We start from the raw sequence: 20045 nt of genomic DNA, 5'->3' as shown, positions 1-20045 counted from the left end.
CAGCATGGGCAGCCTGCCAGAGCTACTGCCAGAGTTCCTGCTCTGGCCTACCAGAGCTCCTGTACCCCCAGGAGGGCCCTTCAGGCCTGCAGCAGCCTGTCCTGCCCAGCTTCCTAGCTGTACCCTCTACCAGCCATTCAGGGAGTCCAGGCCAGCACCTGCCATGACAGATTCACAGCCCCAGGGTGCTGGCTGCCTGTCCCTAGGCTCTGGCCCCTAGGTGCCCCCACCGCACAGCCCCCCACCCTAGGACGACACACATAGGACACTGTAGATAGTTTTCATGGGGAAGAAGGTGCTTTATTGTTGGTAGGTTGGTTGGGTGGTAGAGGGTCTCTGTTTGGGGAGGAAGGGGAGAAGGGGGCTATGGTTGATGTAAGGGAAATAAAAACTTGCTCACTGCAGACATGTCTCAGAAGAACATGGTGCTGGGGGCAGGCATGGGTTAGGGGTCTGCAGGGGGCAGTGCAGGTGAGTTAGAGTAGAGAGTGCTGGAGGAGGTAGTCAGCCAGTGCCTCCTGCACTCAGTGCCCTGGCCCCACTGGCAGGTGCACAGCTCTCCTGCTGCCTTGGTGGGGGTGGGTCACCACTATTGCTGCCACCACAGGTGGTGCCTGACACCAGGTGTTCTCCCCCAGGCCTCACAGAAGAGCACCCCCTGGGCTTCACAGATGTTGTGCAGCACACAGGCTGAAATGATGACCCGGGGAGGTTGTTCCTGATAAACTCAAGGCAGGCAATGAAGGTGCACCAGTGGCCCTTGTGGCGGCCAGAGGCACACTCCCCCAGGACACAGGTCTGACCCAGGCACCAGTTAAAGTGGGCCTGGCCGGGGTCCAGGTTGCCAGTGTGTGGCTGCATGAGCCAGGGCAGGAGCAGGTAGGCAGGGTCCCTGATGAGCAGGGGTGTGACCATCACTATGCCCAGCTGCAGGTCCGGCACCAAGCAGCTGTTCTGTACCAGGGCTGGCAGGCCAGAGTTCCTGAAGACACAGGTGTTGTGGGTGCTGCCTGCCTAGCTGGCACTCATGTGTATGAAGGCCTTGCAATGGTCTATGATGACCTGGAGCACCACAGAGTAAAAGCCCCTCCAGCTGTAATAGGGGCGGTCAGGTGACAGGGAAGCGGGTCCTGTGTAGGGCCCAGATGCACCTGGGGTATCCCAGGCCATGGAACCCCACTACCACTGCCAGGGGGTCATGCACACAAAGCCTGGTGTCTCTCAGCATATCTTGGAGGACACCAAAGACCTCTAGGATGACCTCCCTGATGGTGGCCTGCCCACACCAAACAGGTGGTTGATGTACCATAGGCTGGCTGGCATGGCCAGCTTCAGCAGGGTGAGGGCCAGCCAGGTGTTCACAGGGAAGGGTGGGTGCATGGCAGTGTCCTGCTGCACCAGGTGCAGCTGGAGCTGTTCCAGAAGATCCTGAAAGGTGGCCTAGGTCATCCAGAATGCCTCCAGCCACGTCGCGTTGTCCAAGGTGTGCTGGATGACGTGCGGCCACCAGTCCAGGCTGGCGCAATAGGCCAGAAACAGCGTGGCTGGAGGCCCAGAAGGGCGATGGTGACTCCAGTAGTGGTGTCCTGGAGCCCGTCATCAGTATCCTTGCCAGGGTCTGGCTAGGTTGATGGGGTTGAGATGAAAGGTGGATAGCAGCTGTGACTTTGGAACGATGCGCGGCAGGAAGGCAGGCAGTTCCTGGGCCTGGGGGAGCTGGGAGGGCCAAGAGGGCTGTGGAACAGGCAGTGTTCAGCATGAGAGAACCAGTGTGGTGGCTAGCAGGAGCCAGGGTCAAGGGCTGGAGCAGCCATGGTGCAGGGAGGCACAGACAGTGAGGAGAGTCCTGCCGTGTGCTGCCCCTGTGCTAGGCACGCTGCTCTTGGCCAAGGAAGGGGCTGGCCAGAGAGCAGCATGTGGGACTGGCTTTTAAGGAGGGCTGCTGGCAGCTGCAGCCAGAGCCTGGAGCTCCCCCTGGTGGCAGCAGTGCCCCAGGAAGCAGCAGCAGATTTGCTGCTATTTTACACCTGCCCGGAAGTGTCTACTTGTGAGTAATGTACTCATGAGTAAACTGCTGCCATAGGAAATACACATATATATACACATATAGACATGCCCAGTGGGCGCATCTACACAAGACATTTACTATGCAGTAGACTAATTAGCTGTGTAGTATATGTCACACATCTACACAGGCCCCCTATTAGGAGTAAACTAATGAACTCCACAGCAGGATAGTACTTGTATTTACAAGTTAATACAAGTACTATTCTGCTGCCTAGTTTTTTACTCTGCAGCAGTGCATGTGTAGATGCTGCCCCTGCTGGCTTGGCCCATGCTAAAGTACCCTCATTTAGGCACTTTATAAAGGCCCCAGCCAGCACATTGAGCCAGGGGGAGCAGCCCCAGGCTCGCAGACTAAGCCCCTGGTTCCCCTGCCAGCTGGGGCTGCTCTAATCTGGCTCAACATGCTGCGATCCCAAGTACACGTGAAGATGCAGTGCTCAGGAGCAATAAACTCTCAAGCAATAAGCTCTGGCATTTATTTATGTGTCTTAATTACACATTTAGATGTGCCCAGTGTTGTCTTGGGCTATTGTGGTTAAAACAGACCAGTTTCTATAGCCAATAGCATACAGGGGAACGATGTGTTTAATTTTACTTCGAGCTATTTTTGTCTTCCCCATTTGAAGGACCTCATATCCATTTACAGTTGAACTGACTGGTGGAAGCCTTCAGTGCAAATCTAAATCAAGACTCACATATATATGCTTCTGAATGTATAGCAAGTCACCTTATCTACTCTACTATTGCATCACCATACTGCTGCTAGGAGGACATGCAAGTGAAGTGACTCAGAAAAATCAGCAGATGACAGCAACAACAGATTTAGGTCAAATTTCTGGTTGTCTTTGAATACAACGGTATCATTAATAGAGTTACACCAAGAATGGAGGATGTGATGTATCCAGGTAAGATTCTGGAAAGGTTTTTATTTCCCCCTATTCATTGCCTATCAAACAGAGGCTTGCTCAATAGTGTTGCAGGCTCAGCAGTGCAAGTACAGTACATGCTGCTACTGAGTGTTCAGCATTCTACAGGCATCAGGAAAACAGAAAATGCATGGCTTGCACAAACACCCTATGACTATTTCCAACTTTTACTGTGACTTCTGTAACATAGGTGTTACACATCTGTAGTTACAAACTTACTCCTATACTACTTGGGATTAAAATTAAAAATAATTAAAAAGGCCTTTATCCAGTCTCCACTTTTATAAGTAAAATGGGTCAGTCAGAGATACAAATATTATAATTTGTACCAATAATTCATTGTGGAATCTTAGATACAAGTGGAGTTATCTGGAAGTGCAATGATGATAACTGCATATTTAAAACAAATTTGAGCTTCAGAACTGGACTCCAAGAGAGCACTTTTCTCTCTTAGTTCATGTAGTTAGGCTTAATCTACACTCCAAAACTGACCGATTTAACACAATAAAGAATGCTTACCCTTTGTGTAGACATTCTTAAACAGTTTTAAAGTGCCCTTTTACCTGTCTAAGCATTGCTTTAAAGGCCATGAATCGAAGCCTCATTGTAAGGTTCTCTCCAGCTTTACCAAATGTGAAACCCTGTTTGAGATGAAAGAAAGGTTATTACACAACAAAATAATACAAAATATTTATCAGGTACACAAGTGAATACCAAAAATCCCACATTTTAAGTTTTTTAAGGATACCTATTTATATATCCCAGCTAGTTTTAACAAACAAACCATCAAAAAACTAGTGGAAGTACCTTTCCTAAAATGGTTTTACAACAGTCACTAGTAACCTTTTCAGGTTGTGGGGTGGAATGACCCAGTTGGGTCAGAGGTGAGTGGGTGGATGCTAGGACCTAACTGCTGCCATGGCATAGGACAAGTCCCCACTACTGCTGTGGCATGGGAGAAGCCCCCACTGCCAAACCCTCTGCCCACTGAATGGCTCCAAAGCCCCATGATTGCATGCTAGAACCAGCTGCTCCATGGATTGGCTATAGATTTCTGACCCTTAGTTTGAAGCAACCCCTTGATCTTATTTTAATTTTACTTTTACTTATGTTAATTACTTTTTCATACAAAGAGATAATTTGGAATATCAGTAGCACCATCTTTTTGGTATGAGGCAATCAATAGACTAGCTCTGTGTAAGTAAAATTAATTTTGGGACTATGCGTCATCATTGTATACTTAGCTAAGTACAAACATTCTGAGAAGATAAGGCATTGATTAGCCAGCCAAAATAATGAAACATACCTGAAGGAAAAAAGTAAAAAAAGAAGTGATTCCAAATCCTAAAAATATCAATGCATACATGTCGGTGGTATTTCTAACAATAGTCTCATCTTTTTCTACATAAACCTATAAAAGAATTTTAAAATTTTATTTCATTGAATTAAACTAAGAGATACAATCTTTTCCTATATTTTATTGTCCTACAAACTTATGAACAATGTCAGTGTATGTACTAAAGATGATTAATGGGATAACATGTAAATTACATGTTGGAACACAACTTTTTCTTGGAATTTTGGAATCTCATGTAATACTTCTGGATTTTTGCAAATTAATTCTTCATCACTACTTTTCCACAATACAACCTCAGAATCGGGCAGAATTTTTCCAAGGGAGTTCCCATTGTGAAAATGAAGCAAGTGCTCCCCCACCTACATTGAAGCAGGTTTACAGCCTGGTACAGAATGGAGGGGGGAGACTGTTATGACCCATTCTTATCCTGACCATCCTCTCCTGTAGGGAAAAACAGCATAGCTGGCAGGGCAAAGCAAAACAAAAAACTTATTAAAACATGTAAATGTAAATGATGTGTGATGTAAATTATAAGTAACCAGAAAACCTTCTGGATAGAATTTTCAGTAAATACTGGAATTGTTGTCCACTTGATTACAAAACTAGAGTAACTTATAAAACACAAGAGAACAAAACAACTTAAACCAACTTAACACTAGCCGCATCTACATGAGACGCTGACTGTGTGGTAGCGTCATGTAGAAGAAAGCATGATGTGACACTGTTGTGCAGTAGTTAAGCTACTACATGGTCAGCATCACCAAAAAGCTGTTTGGCGATGCTATTGCACAGTAACTCCAGTCAAAAACCCCCAGGCTGAATCAATTCAATTTTTGTATGTTTCTTCAAATTACATAGATTGAATTGATAAAGTGAACTAATGTTCACTTTTGAAACCAGAAAGGCAACCAGACCCCTGCAGTGGTCTATACCAGTAGCCAGAGGGTGCTAGAGCATGCCTCTCAGCCTGTGGACCACTGCAGAAGGCACCAAAAGGCAACTGAGCAGGGCTCATCCTTGACTGGCTGCCCAGGACAATGCCTTGCTGCCCCTTCCAAGGGGGAAATAGTCCCTTCAGCCCCAGGCTGGCTGGATCCCTGCACCTCAGTGGGGGTTCCCCACCCCTGACAGGGTCTCCCAAGCTCTACCCCTGGTGCAGAGAGAGGATTCCCCCCTTCCCATTCCTCAGTATGGTCTCGCAGGTAGGAGAGGGAACAGTCCCTCTAGCCTGAGGCTGGCAATCTCCCAGCCCCAGTGGAGGTTCCCCACCCCTGGCAAGGATGCAATGCTCCCCATTTCCCCCATCAGAGGCAAGGGCTGACAAGGGGGCAGGACTAAAGGATCCCAGCCCAGCTTTCTGGGCTGCAGGGGCGTGAAAATCCATAGGGAGGGGGCTTCTTCCTCCTTGTTTTGCAGACCCAAGCTGTGGGGCCAGGTGGGTGCAGTCCAGGTGGGTGCATTCCCTGCCCCCTCGCTTCTTGCTCCCCCAGCAGCAAGAGCAGCTGGTGAGGGGGCTGGGCTAAGGGATCCAAGCCCTGCTCTCTATGCTACAGGGGGGAGAAAAGCCTGGCGAAGGCAGCTTTCCCCTCCCCCTGCCTTGCAGCCCTCAGCTGGGGATGCAGTGCTGGGCTGGGTGGGTGTGTACCCTGCCCCCCAGCCTCTCTAAAGCAAGGGCAGTAGGTGAGCCGATAGACCTAAGGGATCAAGACCTGGTTCTCTGGTTTGCAGGGGAGACAAAAAGCCAAGTGGAGGGGGCTTTCTCCTCCCCAGGCCTTGCAGATCCCAGCTGGGGGTCTAGTGCCAGGCTGAGTGGGTGTGTTCCCAACCCTGCCCCTCAGAGGCAAGAGCAGTTAGCGAGGGGAGAAGGAGGGGTTCCTAAAGTGTTTGCTGTGAAGACCCGGGCTAGGGGAGCTGAGGGTTCATTCCCCTGACCGCCAGGCTGACAGGCACAGGCAGAGGCTAGGGAGAAGAGGCTTTACTGCCTCAGCTCTGTGTAAGCAGGGGGATGGGAGCAGCTGGAGCAGAAAGCACAACCCAGGACTGCAGAGCATCCTGGGATGGCGGGGGATCTTTGAGTTAAGTTGAAACAGAAGGGGATCTTGAACAGACATTCCATAAACCAGTCTGACATAAATCAGTTAAGTCTGATACTACATCCATCCAGGTTTATCTTAAACCAATTTTGGTCATTTTGAAACCAGTCTATGGGAACTGAACTTCTGTTCTGTTACAGATTTAAACCAGTTTCTGATCACTTAAATTGGTCTACATTCAACTTCTGTTCCAAGCCTTATGTCTGAATTCCAAACAAAAAAAAAAAAAATCTCTGTGAAATAACTTATAACCATTATTTAATTATTATGTATACACTTATGTTATAATTATTTTTCCTGATAGTTTTCTGCCTTTGTGTATATTTTGGAAAATAATATATATTTAAATAGGCATTCATTCCTCCTAGTCCATTTTTAAACATATCTGCTTCTATGACAAATATATTTTTTTATTTTCCTTTTTCCTTGGTTTTTAATACCAATTAAAGTAGTAGCAGTTTATATTTTTATTTTTCTTAATTGGAATATATAGTCCTGTTTTTGTTGATATCAGCTTGTTTTTGTGGAGACAACTATGATGTCAAAAGCAGAAGATTATGACTTGAAAGGAGGTAGAACTAGTAGTATAGGTACATGAAGTTCTGAGCAACATGGAACCTATTTATTCTCATTTATCTTTTAATAATTAAAAACAAAAAGCAGAAAGATGCGGAAAATGCACAATACACAAAGAAACCTGTCTTCAAATACCATGTTCAGTGTTTTCCATGTGGGGTTTGAAAGAATACTGATAAAATGTTTGAAGAATATCTTAACTTATTTGTTTATGAGCTTAATAGGTACTTGGAAACTTCAAATAGAAATCTATTTTATAAAAAAAAAAAAATTGTCAAGTCACAGGAGCACCTAGGCAGAAATTAATCACTGCATGAAAGACCCAAACAAACAAAGTCTATATTCACTAGAACCTTATTTAAAAATACTTTGTTATTAATATACTTAAACTCAACATATTCAAAGGAGGCAGATGTTTGCCTTTAATAACATTATCCTAATAAATTCAGGTATCCAAGCAAGTATAATAAATTGTATTGAGAACAAGTGCCAATGTCTTCTACTTGAAAAAAACTTTATAAAGCTTACAAAGAATGAAGAAGGTATCAAGATAGTGACCAAAAGAATGCTAGTTTAAGAACTTAAGTGGTGCACATAGCCTTTGCAAAAGTGCAAATTCTAATTATACTGTCTTTTCTAAAGTGGGGAGAAGATAGTCAGGATATAAGGTGAGCCATAAAAGAGGCAGCATTTCTAGCAGGCTAGCTCCGATGTAGTTAGGGAACTTAACAGTGATATCTTCACGGTAGAACCTCACCTGGCAAAATTACAGCTCAGTAGCTAGAATGCCTGCTGGAGAATTCTATCTAGCTGTCCCCCTTTCCTTCACCTACTCCTGGTCTCCCCAGTACAGGATATAATCTAAAACTTGAAAAAAAAATCTCAGTTTATTGTAAAACAATGACAGTGTATTTAGGAATAAAAATCAAAAGTAAAACAAGCAATTTGACATTTTACAGACTTTATTTAACCTTACCTCTATAATTTCTGAAAATATGATTGAAAACGCAGGTTGTAAAGCTCCATTGATAACTGCACACAAAGTCCCAACTACAAAGTAAGGCCATTCAGTTTTGTTCAGCTTCATAATTTTCAGAAATGAAACTGGAGGCATATCTTCCTCCTAGAATATAAGGACCCCATTAGGACAAATATGTAATACACCTATCAGAAAAGACAGTTTGTGGATAATCAGTTGCTTGTTCCCAGTTACCTATTGCCAGATACTCAAAACTAGTTTCATAGTTGGTAGGGTCGGAAGGGACCTGAGCAGATCATCAAGTCTGACCCTTAATTTTCTAAATCAAAAATCCCCATTTATTAAGTATGGTACATCTTGCAGTACCTCTTGTCCTGTCAAGATGTGCACTTAATACACCATATTAATACCTGAAAGAAGAGATAGAAACACATGTGTGTGTTTCTGCAGCAAGGGAGGTAGTTAGCTGTGTTAGTCTGAAGTCAGGCAGAAGGCAAGGTAGATACACAGTAAAGGAACCCTAACTACTTCACTGATCTTTGACAGATAATTTGTGATATTTATGTCTGAGTAGATTATACCTTATTCACATTTTTACTAATTCACTGTACGGATCAAGCAGATTTCAATCTATATGTAGCAAAATGTAGTACTTCAGCCATCTGCTACTCTGAATATGCTATTTGAGCTATATGTTACATTACATAGTTTTCTGATAACTTATATATAATACTTCTACATTGAAGAAATTGTTTCATACATAAAAACTTATTTTTATATTAATAGTAGACTAAAAACTGTTTACATGATCTTTCACATAAACTTTACTTGTATTAAGTACAACTAGAGTATAAGAATACAACTAGATCAAAACATGATTCACAATTTACAAATGTGTACATAAATACTCTCCCCCTTGCAATTGATTCAAATTTTTCAGTAGCAATGTTGAGTAATTCAAAAAGAGTAGCCTGGTATGGTATCATATTAAGACTTTTTGTACAGATTTTGTACATCTTTGCACATTGTATGATATTTTTAAAGTAACTTAGATTAAGCAAGAACCCTTTTTCCCACCCTACTATTTGAGAGAATAGTGTTTATTTGAATATATACTGTCTTGCTAAAGAAGAGACGCTTACAGGCTGAACAGCTTTCACATCAAATCCATTGTTTTGTACTCTTGGTTTTTTGATGCTCTTCCGAGTTGATCGCCGTATCAAACCATTTGATAGCGATTCCTTCAGCATCATTTCTTTGACATTTTTTTTGACACTTAATATATCTTCTTCTTCATCATCTGATTGAACTTCAGTTTCTACTGTCTAAAATGGGGTACAATATAAGAAATAATTATGTATATGTTATATTGCCTCCTGGGGCTGCAGCAGCAGCAATCTGGCTGCAGAGAGCCTGGCCAGCAGCCAGAGTGTGGCTCTGGCCAGCCAGGCTCCAGTTTCAGGCAGTGCATACTACAGTCACATGTGCCACGCCACTTTTTTTTTTTTTTACATGTGTTTTGGGTTTTTTTTTTTACACCAGGATCTCCCAGTGCCAAAAACTAATTAGCAGTGTGGTAAATGCATGCACATGCAGCACATGCAGTTTGTGGCACCACAGATAGGTTTGCAGTGCCGCAAGCTGCACATGTGTGCTTGTGGAGATGTGCCCTAAAAAAGCAAGGACACTACTTGTGAGTAAAAGAAAAGACTATTCAATGGGCACATCTACATGTGCAAGTATTGCAGCCAAATAAACTCTGGTACTGTTTGTTCTAGAATGTATTGCTCCCAGGCACAGTGTTTAAATGTGTACCCGGAACCACAGCCCTGGCTGGCAGGGAGTCCGGGGGAGTGGTGCAGGAGTCAACCTGCAAGCCCAGAGCTGCTCAACCCTGGGTCAATGTGCTGTGGAGGGGCTGGCTGGGACATTAGGGTGCTGCAGTATGGGGCTAACCAGCAGACAGCCCCCAGTCTGTAGCACCCTTGTGCCACAGCCAGCCATGGTCACCATCTACACATGTGTTGTGGCACACTGAATAACTTGCTGTAGGATAGTACTTGTGTTAGGCAGTACTATCCTATGGTAGAGTTAATCAGTTTACTCCTATCTAATAGTGCCACACGTGTAGACAGTGACATTTTACTGTGGAGCTAATTAGTCAATTGTGCAGTAAAGCACACGTGTAGATTTCCCCAGTGAGTTTTGTTCCATTTGTATTAAGTCCTTTTTCACTGTTCTGACAGTGTAAATGTGCCTCACGTTGCGTGTAAAGCATTTATACCTATGTACCTTACCTTGCCAGGGCAGTGTAAAAGGACCTAATGTCAATGAGAATCATGTGCAAGTAGCTATATTTGTGAGTATAGTTAGCCTTCAGTAGATGTACTGCTTACCCATGAAGAAGGGAGGCAAAGAGACTACCCAGTGCAAAAGTATGAAATTCAGGACTTGAGAGAAAATAGTGATCAGGTTTGAAAGAGAAACTTGGGAATCTGCTGAGAAGAAACCTATGACTAGGGGGTGTTATGTGCTGAAGGAGGTCCCTCCTACATGTTAATGCCAGTAGCTGAGTGGTTATAGTGTCTGCCCAGGAAGTTAGAAACCCAGCATCTAGGTCCCTCCCTTCCCTCCCCCCACCTGTCATATTGAATGAAAAAGTTTGAATGCTTATAATAGTTGCCCATTAGCCAGTTTCAGGAAGAAGACAAGATTTATCTTCTTATCTAGGCCATTATTTTGATCTACGTGTGGAAGGTCCTGACTTTGCTCAAAGTCTTAACTTTTGAATTTTATCTTTAGAGGCCTTTAACAAAGAGAACCTAAAAATGACCCTTAAGCAAATATCCCAAGTTCCAAGAGATCAAACCCTACGGCCTTTTGACAAGATTGGAAAGAAAAGGTCACTTGCAGAGGTATGGAAGTTCCCCAAAGTAATTAAAATGATCAACAAAAGAAACTAATTACCAAGCAAAAGAATCTGTAAAGTAAGACCCGAGCCCAAATTTGGGGGTAGTGACAGGTTTGGGTAGGAGTGGCCCAAGACGGCAACTCACTCAATAAAAACTGTAACTTACTGTCCCAATATTGGAGATAAAACTCACTTGCAGAACAACGAAGGAAGAATCTCAAGTGTAGGCCAGATCAGACTGATCACCTGAACCACCCTCTCCGTGAACACGAATCTCTTAGTTCACGCTGAAGCTGCAGAGCGCCCAAAAGGGACTGAAGGAAGGGGACTTAGTCCTATCAGTATTGATGCCAGCCCATTGAATCGTATTGCTGAGGCGAGCCCATTGAACCGTACTACTGAGGCCAACCCATTAAATTGTACTACTGAGGAATGAAACCATATTTAGGTGTTTGGCTTCTCGGAATTCTAGGATTGTAAGTATATTATGAAAAATAATAGTATTGATTCAAATTTAACTTTTAGTTGTAATTGTAGTTGTTTTTGTAATACTAATTCTTATAGCATTGTTTGGGAAGGAAGTGCATTCGGAGCATTGTTTCTGATATATGTAATTATTGTGTTCTTAATGTTTGTGGTATTTCTTAAAGCTAAGCAGTGTTATATACGTAGCAAAGAATTTTAAAATAAAATTGTGTTGTATGAATTAAGAGTGTAATCATTGTGAAGTCGTGCAACCAACTAACTACTCCCCCAGCCAGTGCATCAAAACGAATCAGTAAATTGTGTGGGATTTTCTCTGTTCCATAACCCACTAGAGACACCACCCACCTAGATGGTGTTTGACACTGCAGTTCTTTGACCACCCAGTACAGTATGCCAACCAGTAAATCACAGGTTAGGCATTCTCTAGTCCTCCCTTTGAAGCCGTCACTTGGGAAACCAAGAGGGAGATATGTGAGGACAAGAGAAAAAAACGAGCAAGCTAGAGGGTGTGTGGCTCAGTGAGATAGGAGCTAACTTATACAGAAACAAGCCCTGATTCTAGATTACACCCTTATTCCCATTGGGGCAGAAACTTTCCACTGCTCTCCATTCATTTTATTCAGTGTCTATTAAATGCAGTGGCTCAGCTTCAAGAATAGAGGTTGATAACACCTAAGGGTGAGAGTTACAAATTATAATTAGTATTTGCTGACTTTGAAGGAGTTACATTCCTCTGTTAGGCTAGGGACAGAAGTTACACATAAATTGGTATAAGTGGTGGAAACTAGTTCAAATCTGTAACACAACGGATGTTCAGTGCACATAAACCACTTTCAAAATGGCCAAAATGAGTTTAAGATAAACCTGGAAGGCTGAAGTATCAGACTTAACTGATTTGGGTTAAATTGATTTATTGAACTTCTGTCCCAGGTCCCCTCCAGATTCAAATTAACTCTCAGTCCCCCAGCATCCCAGGATGCTTTGCACCACCCTTGAAAACTCCACTTTGCAGGGCTGGTGGGCTAGTCTTGGCTCAAGCTGTCTTCTCCAGCTGAGCAGGGCAGCTTGCTCTAGCACTCCTCTTCCCCCCTCCCTCTCACCCCCCAGCTTCTAGCCTGGACCACTGTAGTCAAATCAAAGGTGAATGTCTGTTCACTTGCTTATTGGTGAACTTGCTTCACTAATCTGCAAAGATTGAATTGATTCAGCCTCAGACTTTTTGACTGTTTGTACTTAGCCTTAAGTTAACATGTGTGTGAGCAGTCACACATTAAGGCTTAACAACCTCCTTAATGTGCACTGCTCAGACCTACTGCTACATGGCTTTTGAGCAGGGGTGTGGCTAGGCATTGCAATTCTACTCCATGCCTGCTCTGCTCAAGAGCTCTATAGTCACAATACAGGCTGGGGGGAAAGGTGGAAGGCCTCCCCTGCACCACTTGAATTGACATCCCCCAATTTCCCCCCCTCTAAGTAGTGGCCCCCCATCAGACCCTCCACCCCCAGATGGCCCCCCTGCCACCCTGATTCCCCCCTCCCCACACTGCCCTGATTGCCTTCCTGTCCCCCATTAGCTATTCCAGGAGGGTGGAAGCAAGGAGCTACGGGGCAGCAATGGGGCCTGGTAGGGGCTGGATCCAGGTATGCAGGGGCAAAAAGGGCTGCAGGGAGACAGGGTGCAAGCAGGGAGGTGGGGAACCTTCACCAGCTACTGCCACCACTGCCAATTGGGGTGCCAGGACATCAAACTGGGGATGGAGGGGCTGATGGGGAACAGAGGGGGCAATTCAGGAGTCATTCTGGGGGGGGGGGCAGCAATTCAGAAGTCATTCCATCTGGCAGGGAGTGATGTGGGGCAGAGGGGGTAATTCAGGGGTAGAGGTGATTCAGGAGCTGATGAGGGTGGCAGAGCAGAAATCTGGATGGTGGTGGGGAACTGGAGTGTCAGGGGGGCAATCCAGGGGTGAATGGAGCAATTTAGACCGCAGAGGGAGCAGCAGCCTGGCAGCTTCCCACCCAATGGCTCCTCCCTCCCTTCTTCCCCACCTCCCCTTGCTTCCCTTCACCCATTTCTCCTCCTTTCGCACTCACCTGCTGCTCAGCTGTCTGCAGCTGTCAGTCCAGGGCTGTAGAGTCCTGGGTGACAGCTAGTCTACCAGGGAGCCTTGCTTCCTGGGATACTGGAGGACTGCAAATTGGTGGTTTTATCTCAGGTGAACAGCCAGAAGTTAACTCAAGCTGGATTGCAAGCTCAAAGATAATCATCACATGCCTGAAGTGCTGTAACTTTAAGACACCTAAAGGGTACCTGGCACTTGTTAATGAGCCTTGAAGTGCAATCATTCAGGTTTCAAGTGCTCTTAACATGATCTAAATGTAATCTCACCCAAACCCGTGGCCTGGTGGTTAGAGTACTATGCTTAGAGAACTTCAAATTCAAATTTCCTCTGGGGGAAGGAGAGTCTAGAACATGGGTCTCCTATGTCAGTGCCCTAACCATTTAGCTACTGGGAATGATGTGGGAAAGTCCTTGTGCTTACCCACATGCACATGGAGTAGAACCATAAACAGTGCAAGAGAGACAGCTGAAAAACTGCCATTTGGGCATGTAAAGTGAAAGAGTATTCTTTCCTATTCATCTTTTCTTTTACTCATTTATTTTTTTCTGGTCTCTAATGCAATATTTTTCCCTTCCTCTTTTCCATTTTTGCCCTAATTCCGTGCCTCTTTTCACATTTCCCTGTTATGGAGTCTCTTGCAAACCACACTTCCTCCACTTTCCTTTAAAATCACTGTTGACAAAACATTGTTGAGCTATGATAAATTCAGATACAATAACACCTGTGACAAACAAATTTAGAAGACAAATTTCCAGGGGAAAAATCTACCTGCATGTTAACGAGCTTGCAATAAACTCCATTTCTTTCCATTAATTCATTGTGGGACCCTTGTTCTGTGACAACTCCATCTTCAAATGCAGCTATAAAGTCTGCATTTCGGACTGTAGATAAACGATGAGCTATTACAATAGTGGTGCGACCTTTCTGTGCCTACAAATAACACAAAAATGTGTTTCATAATACTGCCAGATAAATACAGATTTTTTTCACACAATTATTTTAAATACTTTGACTGAAAAAAAATGCAACTGGGAAATGTAGTTTTGTCAAAACCAAGGTGTTCCAACAGAAAAATGTCAAGTTCAACAAAATTGACTAATCTATCAGGTAAATTAAATAAAAGAATCTTGTTTGCAATAATATTTCAAAATGAAACATTTTTTTTTTCAAAATGCAGATTGGCAACAACTGAGGAGCTCTTTCATGGAACCTGAAAAACAAAAATCTACTATGGACAGGCATTCTCTAAACAAAACTAGGATGAGATGGTATATTGGCTCTGTTTTATCTTGAAGCTCTAGTTTCCTTGTAAGCTGTTTTGATCCTGTTGTTGCTCTCCTCTTTTTCATTTATTGTGTTTCTCATTATAAGCACCCTGAGCGATTGTTGGGAAGATAAGCCCCTCTTTAAGGCTTGTGGGGAACCAGATTCAGAGGTAAACAAGATGGGAAACAGCTGGATAAATTAGCTTTCTCCATTCAGTGTGTGCCCACTGACTCTTTCCCTCTTACATATTTTAGATCTCAGCTGTAGGAAGAGAAACAGAGAAGAGGCTACAAGAGAGATTTCTAATGGTTCAATATGGACACAGTTCCAGGAGGCAGAGGCAAAGTGTGAATACTAAAGAATTCAGACTCAGATTCAATACAATGAGTGAGGGGATCAGAGGCATTCTGATTCATCAGAAACCTTACTGAGGGCATAGGAACAAACCATCATGATGCAAAGAAAAAATAGCAAATGTGGCAAGTGACCAGTTTGGCTTAGCAGAGAACTCTTTGGTGAGCTTAAACAAAAAAAGGAAGCTTACAAGAAATGGAAGCCTGGGCAGATGACTAAACAGGAGTATAAGAATATTGCTTGGGCATGAAGGGATGAAGTCAGGAAGGCCAAAACACAACTCGAGCTGCAGCTAGCAAGGGGCATGAAGGGTAACAAGAAGGATTTTTACAAGTATGTCAGCAAGAAGAGGAAGGTCAGGGAAAGTGTGGGTCCCTTACTGGGGGAGGCAAACTAGTGACAGATGATGAAGAAGAGGCTGAAGTACTCAATACCTTCTGTACCTCAGTCTTCACAGGCAAGGTCAGCTCCCAGACTACTGCACCAGGCAGCACAGTTTGGAGAGAAGGTGAGCAGCACTTAGTGTTGAAAGACTAGGTTAGGGACTATTTAGAAAAGCTGTACATGCACAAGTCCACGGGGCCAGATGCAATGTATCCAAGGGTGCTGAGAGAGTTGGCTGATATGATTACAAAGCCGCTGGCCATTATTTTTGAAAACTCATGGCGATCGGGGAAGGTCCTGGACAATTGGAAAAGGGCAAAAATAGTGCCCATCTTTAAGATAGGGAAGAAGGAGGATCCAGGGAACTACAGACCAGTCAGCCTCACCTCAGTCCCCAGAAAAATCATGGAGGAGGTCCTCAAAGAATCAATTTCTAAGCACTTGAAGGAAGAGTGATCAGGAACAGTCAGCATGGATTCGTTGAAGTTATGCCAGACCAACCTGATTGCTTTCTATTATGAAATGACTGGATCTGTGGATGCGGGGAAAGCAGTGGATGTAATATATGGATTGTCAAATTGTCAGGTTCAACGGATAGTAATCAATAGCTCAATGTCTAGTTGGCAGCCAGTATTAAGTGAAGTGCCCCAGGTCTTGGGACTGGGTTTTTCAATATCTTCAGCATGTTCACAGATGACACCAAGCTGGGGGCATGTAGTAGATACACTGGAGGGTTTGACTAGAATTCAGAATGACTTAGACCAGGGGTGGGCAATGTTTTTTGGTCAGAATGCCGAAAACCCCCACAATGCCTAACTTGGAAGGTGCCAGAGTGCCGGAATGCCAGAAAAACAAAATGAGGGTAGGGGCTATATGGCAGGATGCACTGCGTGTGCCCCTTGCCCCCCACCCAAAGCCCCTTGCCCCCCAGCCCGGGCTCCTGGCTGGTACCAGCCACCCAGAGCTGGGGCCAGCTGCAGTCAGGAGACTCCAAACAGCTGTGCCGGGCTCCGGAGCCCTGGCATCAGCTCTGTACTGGCGCGTGCACCTGCGCATTGGAGCAGGCAGTGGGGGAGGGGCCTGAGGCAGCGCAGCCCCTGTCTCTCCCCCACTCCCGGCACAGAGCTGGTAACTGGGATCCGGAGCCTGGCACAGCTGTTTGTAGCCAGGCTGGGCTCCAGGCAGCTGCAGCAAGCAGTGGGCATGCTGCAAACAGCTGCGCCGGGCTCCACAGCTCTGGCATCAGCTCCATGCTGGTGGCTACTGCACAGGCATCTCAGGGCAGGCTGCACTGCCCTGCTGTCTGACCTGAGGTGCACACGCAGTCACCACCAGCATGGAGCTGATGCTGGAGCTGTGGAGCCTGGCACAGCTGTTTGCAGCCTGCCCGCTGCTTGCTACAGCTGCCCAGAGCCCAGGCTGGCTACAAACAGCTGCGCCAGACTCCGGAGCCCAGTTACCAGCTCTGTGCCGGGAGTGGGGGAGAGACTGGGGCTGCGCTGCCTCAGGCCCCTCCCCCACTGCCTGCTCCGATGCTCAGGTGCACGCGCTGGTATGGAGCTGATGCCAGGGCTCCAGAGGCCGGCGCAGCTCTTTGGAGCCTCCCAGCTGCAGCCGACCAAGGCTCTGGGTAGCTGCTGCCAGCCACAGAGCCCGGGCTGCTCCTAGCAGGCAGCTAGGATGCTGCAAGCCCTGCTGGGAGCAGCCCAGGCTCCAGCAGCTACCCAGAGCAGGGGCTGGACTTGACGTGCCAAGCAAAATGGCCTCGCGTCCTATGCTCAGCACGCGTGCTGGGGGTTGTTGATCCCTGACCTAGACAAATTGGAGGATTGGGCCAATAGAAATCTCATGAGTTTCAACAAGGACAAATGCAAAGTCTCGCACTTAGGACAGAAGAATCCCATGCACTGCTACATGCTTGGGACCAACTGGCTAAGCAGCAGCTCTGCAGAAAAGGACCTGGGGGTTCTAGTGGATACGAGTCAGCAGCATGCTCTTGTTGCCAAGGTGCACTTGTACATGTGATAGGATTTTAGTCCTTAGGGTTGTATTCTATTCCCCCTAAATTGAAACAGTGAGTTTTTAATTGAAATGGTGGGTTTTATTTTTTCCGGCACTGTATATATGTTATGTCCTGGTGGCCACAGGTATCTGCTGAAGGCAGAAGCAGCAAGGTGCCCAATCCTTTTTTTTTTTTTTTTTGGCAGAGTCTGCCTGCCTATGCCATGGCCAGGGTGCTATTAATGTGTCAGCTCACCCCCTGGCCACAGGAGAGACAGGCAGGCTCCTCGGAAAAAAAGGATTGAGCCCCTTATCACTTCTGCCTTCAGTAGGCTCCTGTAGCCGGCAGAACGCCTGGGTCCACCTGGGAAGGAGCTGGCTTGTTCCTGGGGCAGTGCAGGGAGGTGGAAGGAGGGCAGTTGGGTGTGCTAGCAGCTGGAGAAGGCAGCAGGGATGGTGCATGGAGTGTGGGGCCATCAATATTCCCATTTGCAACATTGCAAACTCATTTAAAATCCCCAAAACTCGCATACATGTAATGTGTGACTCCATTAAGCAACACAAAAGGAAATTTTTGTCACATGTACATCATGACATTATGACATGTACAAGCACTCAAGAAGCTAGCCGCATACTGGGATGCAGTAGTAGGAGCGTTGCCAGCAAATCGAGGGAAGTAATTATTCCCCTCTATTCTGTATTGGTGAGGACACATCTGGAGTACTGTGTCCAGTTTTGGGCCCCCCACTATAGAAAGGATGTGGACAAGCTGGAGAGAGTCCAGCAGAGGGCAGTGAAAATGGTTCAGGGGCTGAGGCACATGACTTCTGAGGAGAGGCTGAGGGAACTGGGCCTATTTAATTGGCAGAAGAGAAGAGGGCAGATTTGATAGCAGCCTTTAACTACTGGAAGGGTAGTTACAAAGAGGATAGAGTTAAACTGTTCTCAGCGGTGACAGATGACAGTAGAAGAAGCAATGATCTTAAGTTGCAGCAAGGGAGGTTTAGGTTGGATATTAGGAAGAACTCTCTTAGTAGGAGCGTGGTGAAGCACTGGAGCGGGTTACTAGAGAGGTGGTAGAATCTCCATCCTTGGAGGTTTTTAAAGACCTGGCTTGAAAAAGGCATGGCTAGACTGATATAATTAATCTAGGGTCCTGCTTTGAGCAGAGGGGTGGACTAGATGACCTCCTGAGGTCCTTTACAATCCTAATTTTCTATGATTCTATGATTCTCTGATCGGGGGGAAATGCCTCTCAGAGGTACTGTTTGTACAGACACTGCATGACAATGTGTTTAACCATTTATGGAATGCAGATATTTCTTCCCCTGCCTATTACTCTTCAAACTATGTTGATCAAGTACAGGGCTGATATAGTTGCATGGGAAATATACACATGGTAATATAAGGGATGGCATTTACCCGATGGAAGCTTGACTCATAATAACCTTTCAGAGGTAATTTGTAATGCTTTATTCTCACCTGACACCACATCTTTCTCTGAAAAACTTTCAACATCTCAAAGATGAAATGCAGTTGTCTATATAGGTCAGTCTCTATAAACCAGGAAAAGAAAGTTTGTTGCATGTTGCAAAAAAGAAACAGGTGCAACTGCAAAAGGACCGAGAGTAGATGAGTCTAATACAAGTCATCGTCTGTATAGTCATTTCTTAGCTTTTTCCTGCTGTAGACACACCAGTTAGCTGTCCATGGAACACCATTTCAAAATGGGATACAGATTCCTAAATCACTTCTGCATTTTTTAATTGTTATCCCTCGACAGTCTAGAGAATAATGTTGCTTGTGATTTCAAACTCTATTTTTAAGGATGTTATTATTTGGAAGTATTTCATTTCACCACATGAATAACAAATGAAATCTTCTCATACAAATTAGAATAAAACTTCTAAGATAAATTTAATCTGTCTCACACCTGTTGGCACAACTTTTGAAAGTTTAACTACTAGTTTCCTGGTCATTCTTTTTTTGGTTTAAAGCCATGCAGACCTTGTCCAGTGCTGCTTGCACAACTGATTCACTTTCAGTATCCAAAGCTGATGTTGCCTCATCAAGCAGAAGAATCTTGGGATTGCGAACCAGAGCTCGTGCAATTGCTATTCTCTGTTTCTGACCCCCACTCAGTTGTGCTCCTCTTTCCCCAACCATGGTTTCAAACTTCTGCAAGATAGTAAAATATGTTCCCAGAACTGTTAATGACGCACTTAATTCACAACACCAATCAAGCACAATGTAAAGATAAATCACATCTCCATGTGCAGTATATAGAATTCTTTCCTTTTTCTAAAATACCAACAACTAGAGAGTTTCATAAATGATCAAAGTAGGTAATCTTCTTATTTGGATTTGCAGGATTCTAATAACTATTAATGTGAAGAATTCAAGCCGTGACTTGAAGTCTTAAAACAACTTTGATTTTACCATATCTCAAACAATGTATTAGAAAGATCCAACTAGGCTTAGAATTATAGGTCTTGGATTAGCTTGTTCTAAACCACTAAGTTATG

General features: G+C 44.8%; 1 protein-coding gene across 1 annotated transcript in view; it reads right to left on the bottom strand.

Annotated features, from left to right (window-relative positions):
• Positions 1-20045, bottom strand: part of LOC102558575 (phosphatidylcholine translocator ABCB4) — a 101542-nt gene that overhangs the window by 32099 nt on the left and 49398 nt on the right. Inside the window, exons 14-19 of the mRNA XM_059729043.1 lie at positions 19528-19698; positions 14284-14445; positions 9141-9323; positions 7996-8142; positions 4300-4404; positions 3557-3634 (exon numbers count right to left, since the gene is read on the bottom strand). Of these exons, the coding sequence (XP_059585026.1) occupies positions 3557-3634; positions 4300-4404; positions 7996-8142; positions 9141-9323; positions 14284-14445; positions 19528-19698 (846 nt within the window). The remainder of the gene's footprint in view (positions 1-3556; positions 3635-4299; positions 4405-7995; positions 8143-9140; positions 9324-14283; positions 14446-19527; positions 19699-20045) is intronic.

This window comes from Alligator mississippiensis, chromosome 5 (genome assembly GCF_030867095.1).
Source record: "Alligator mississippiensis isolate rAllMis1 chromosome 5, rAllMis1, whole genome shotgun sequence".
Taxonomy (NCBI): Eukaryota; Metazoa; Chordata; order Crocodylia; family Alligatoridae; genus Alligator; species Alligator mississippiensis.
The sequence above is the reverse complement of the archived record's forward strand: the minus strand, read 5'-3'. Positions and strand labels throughout refer to the sequence as shown.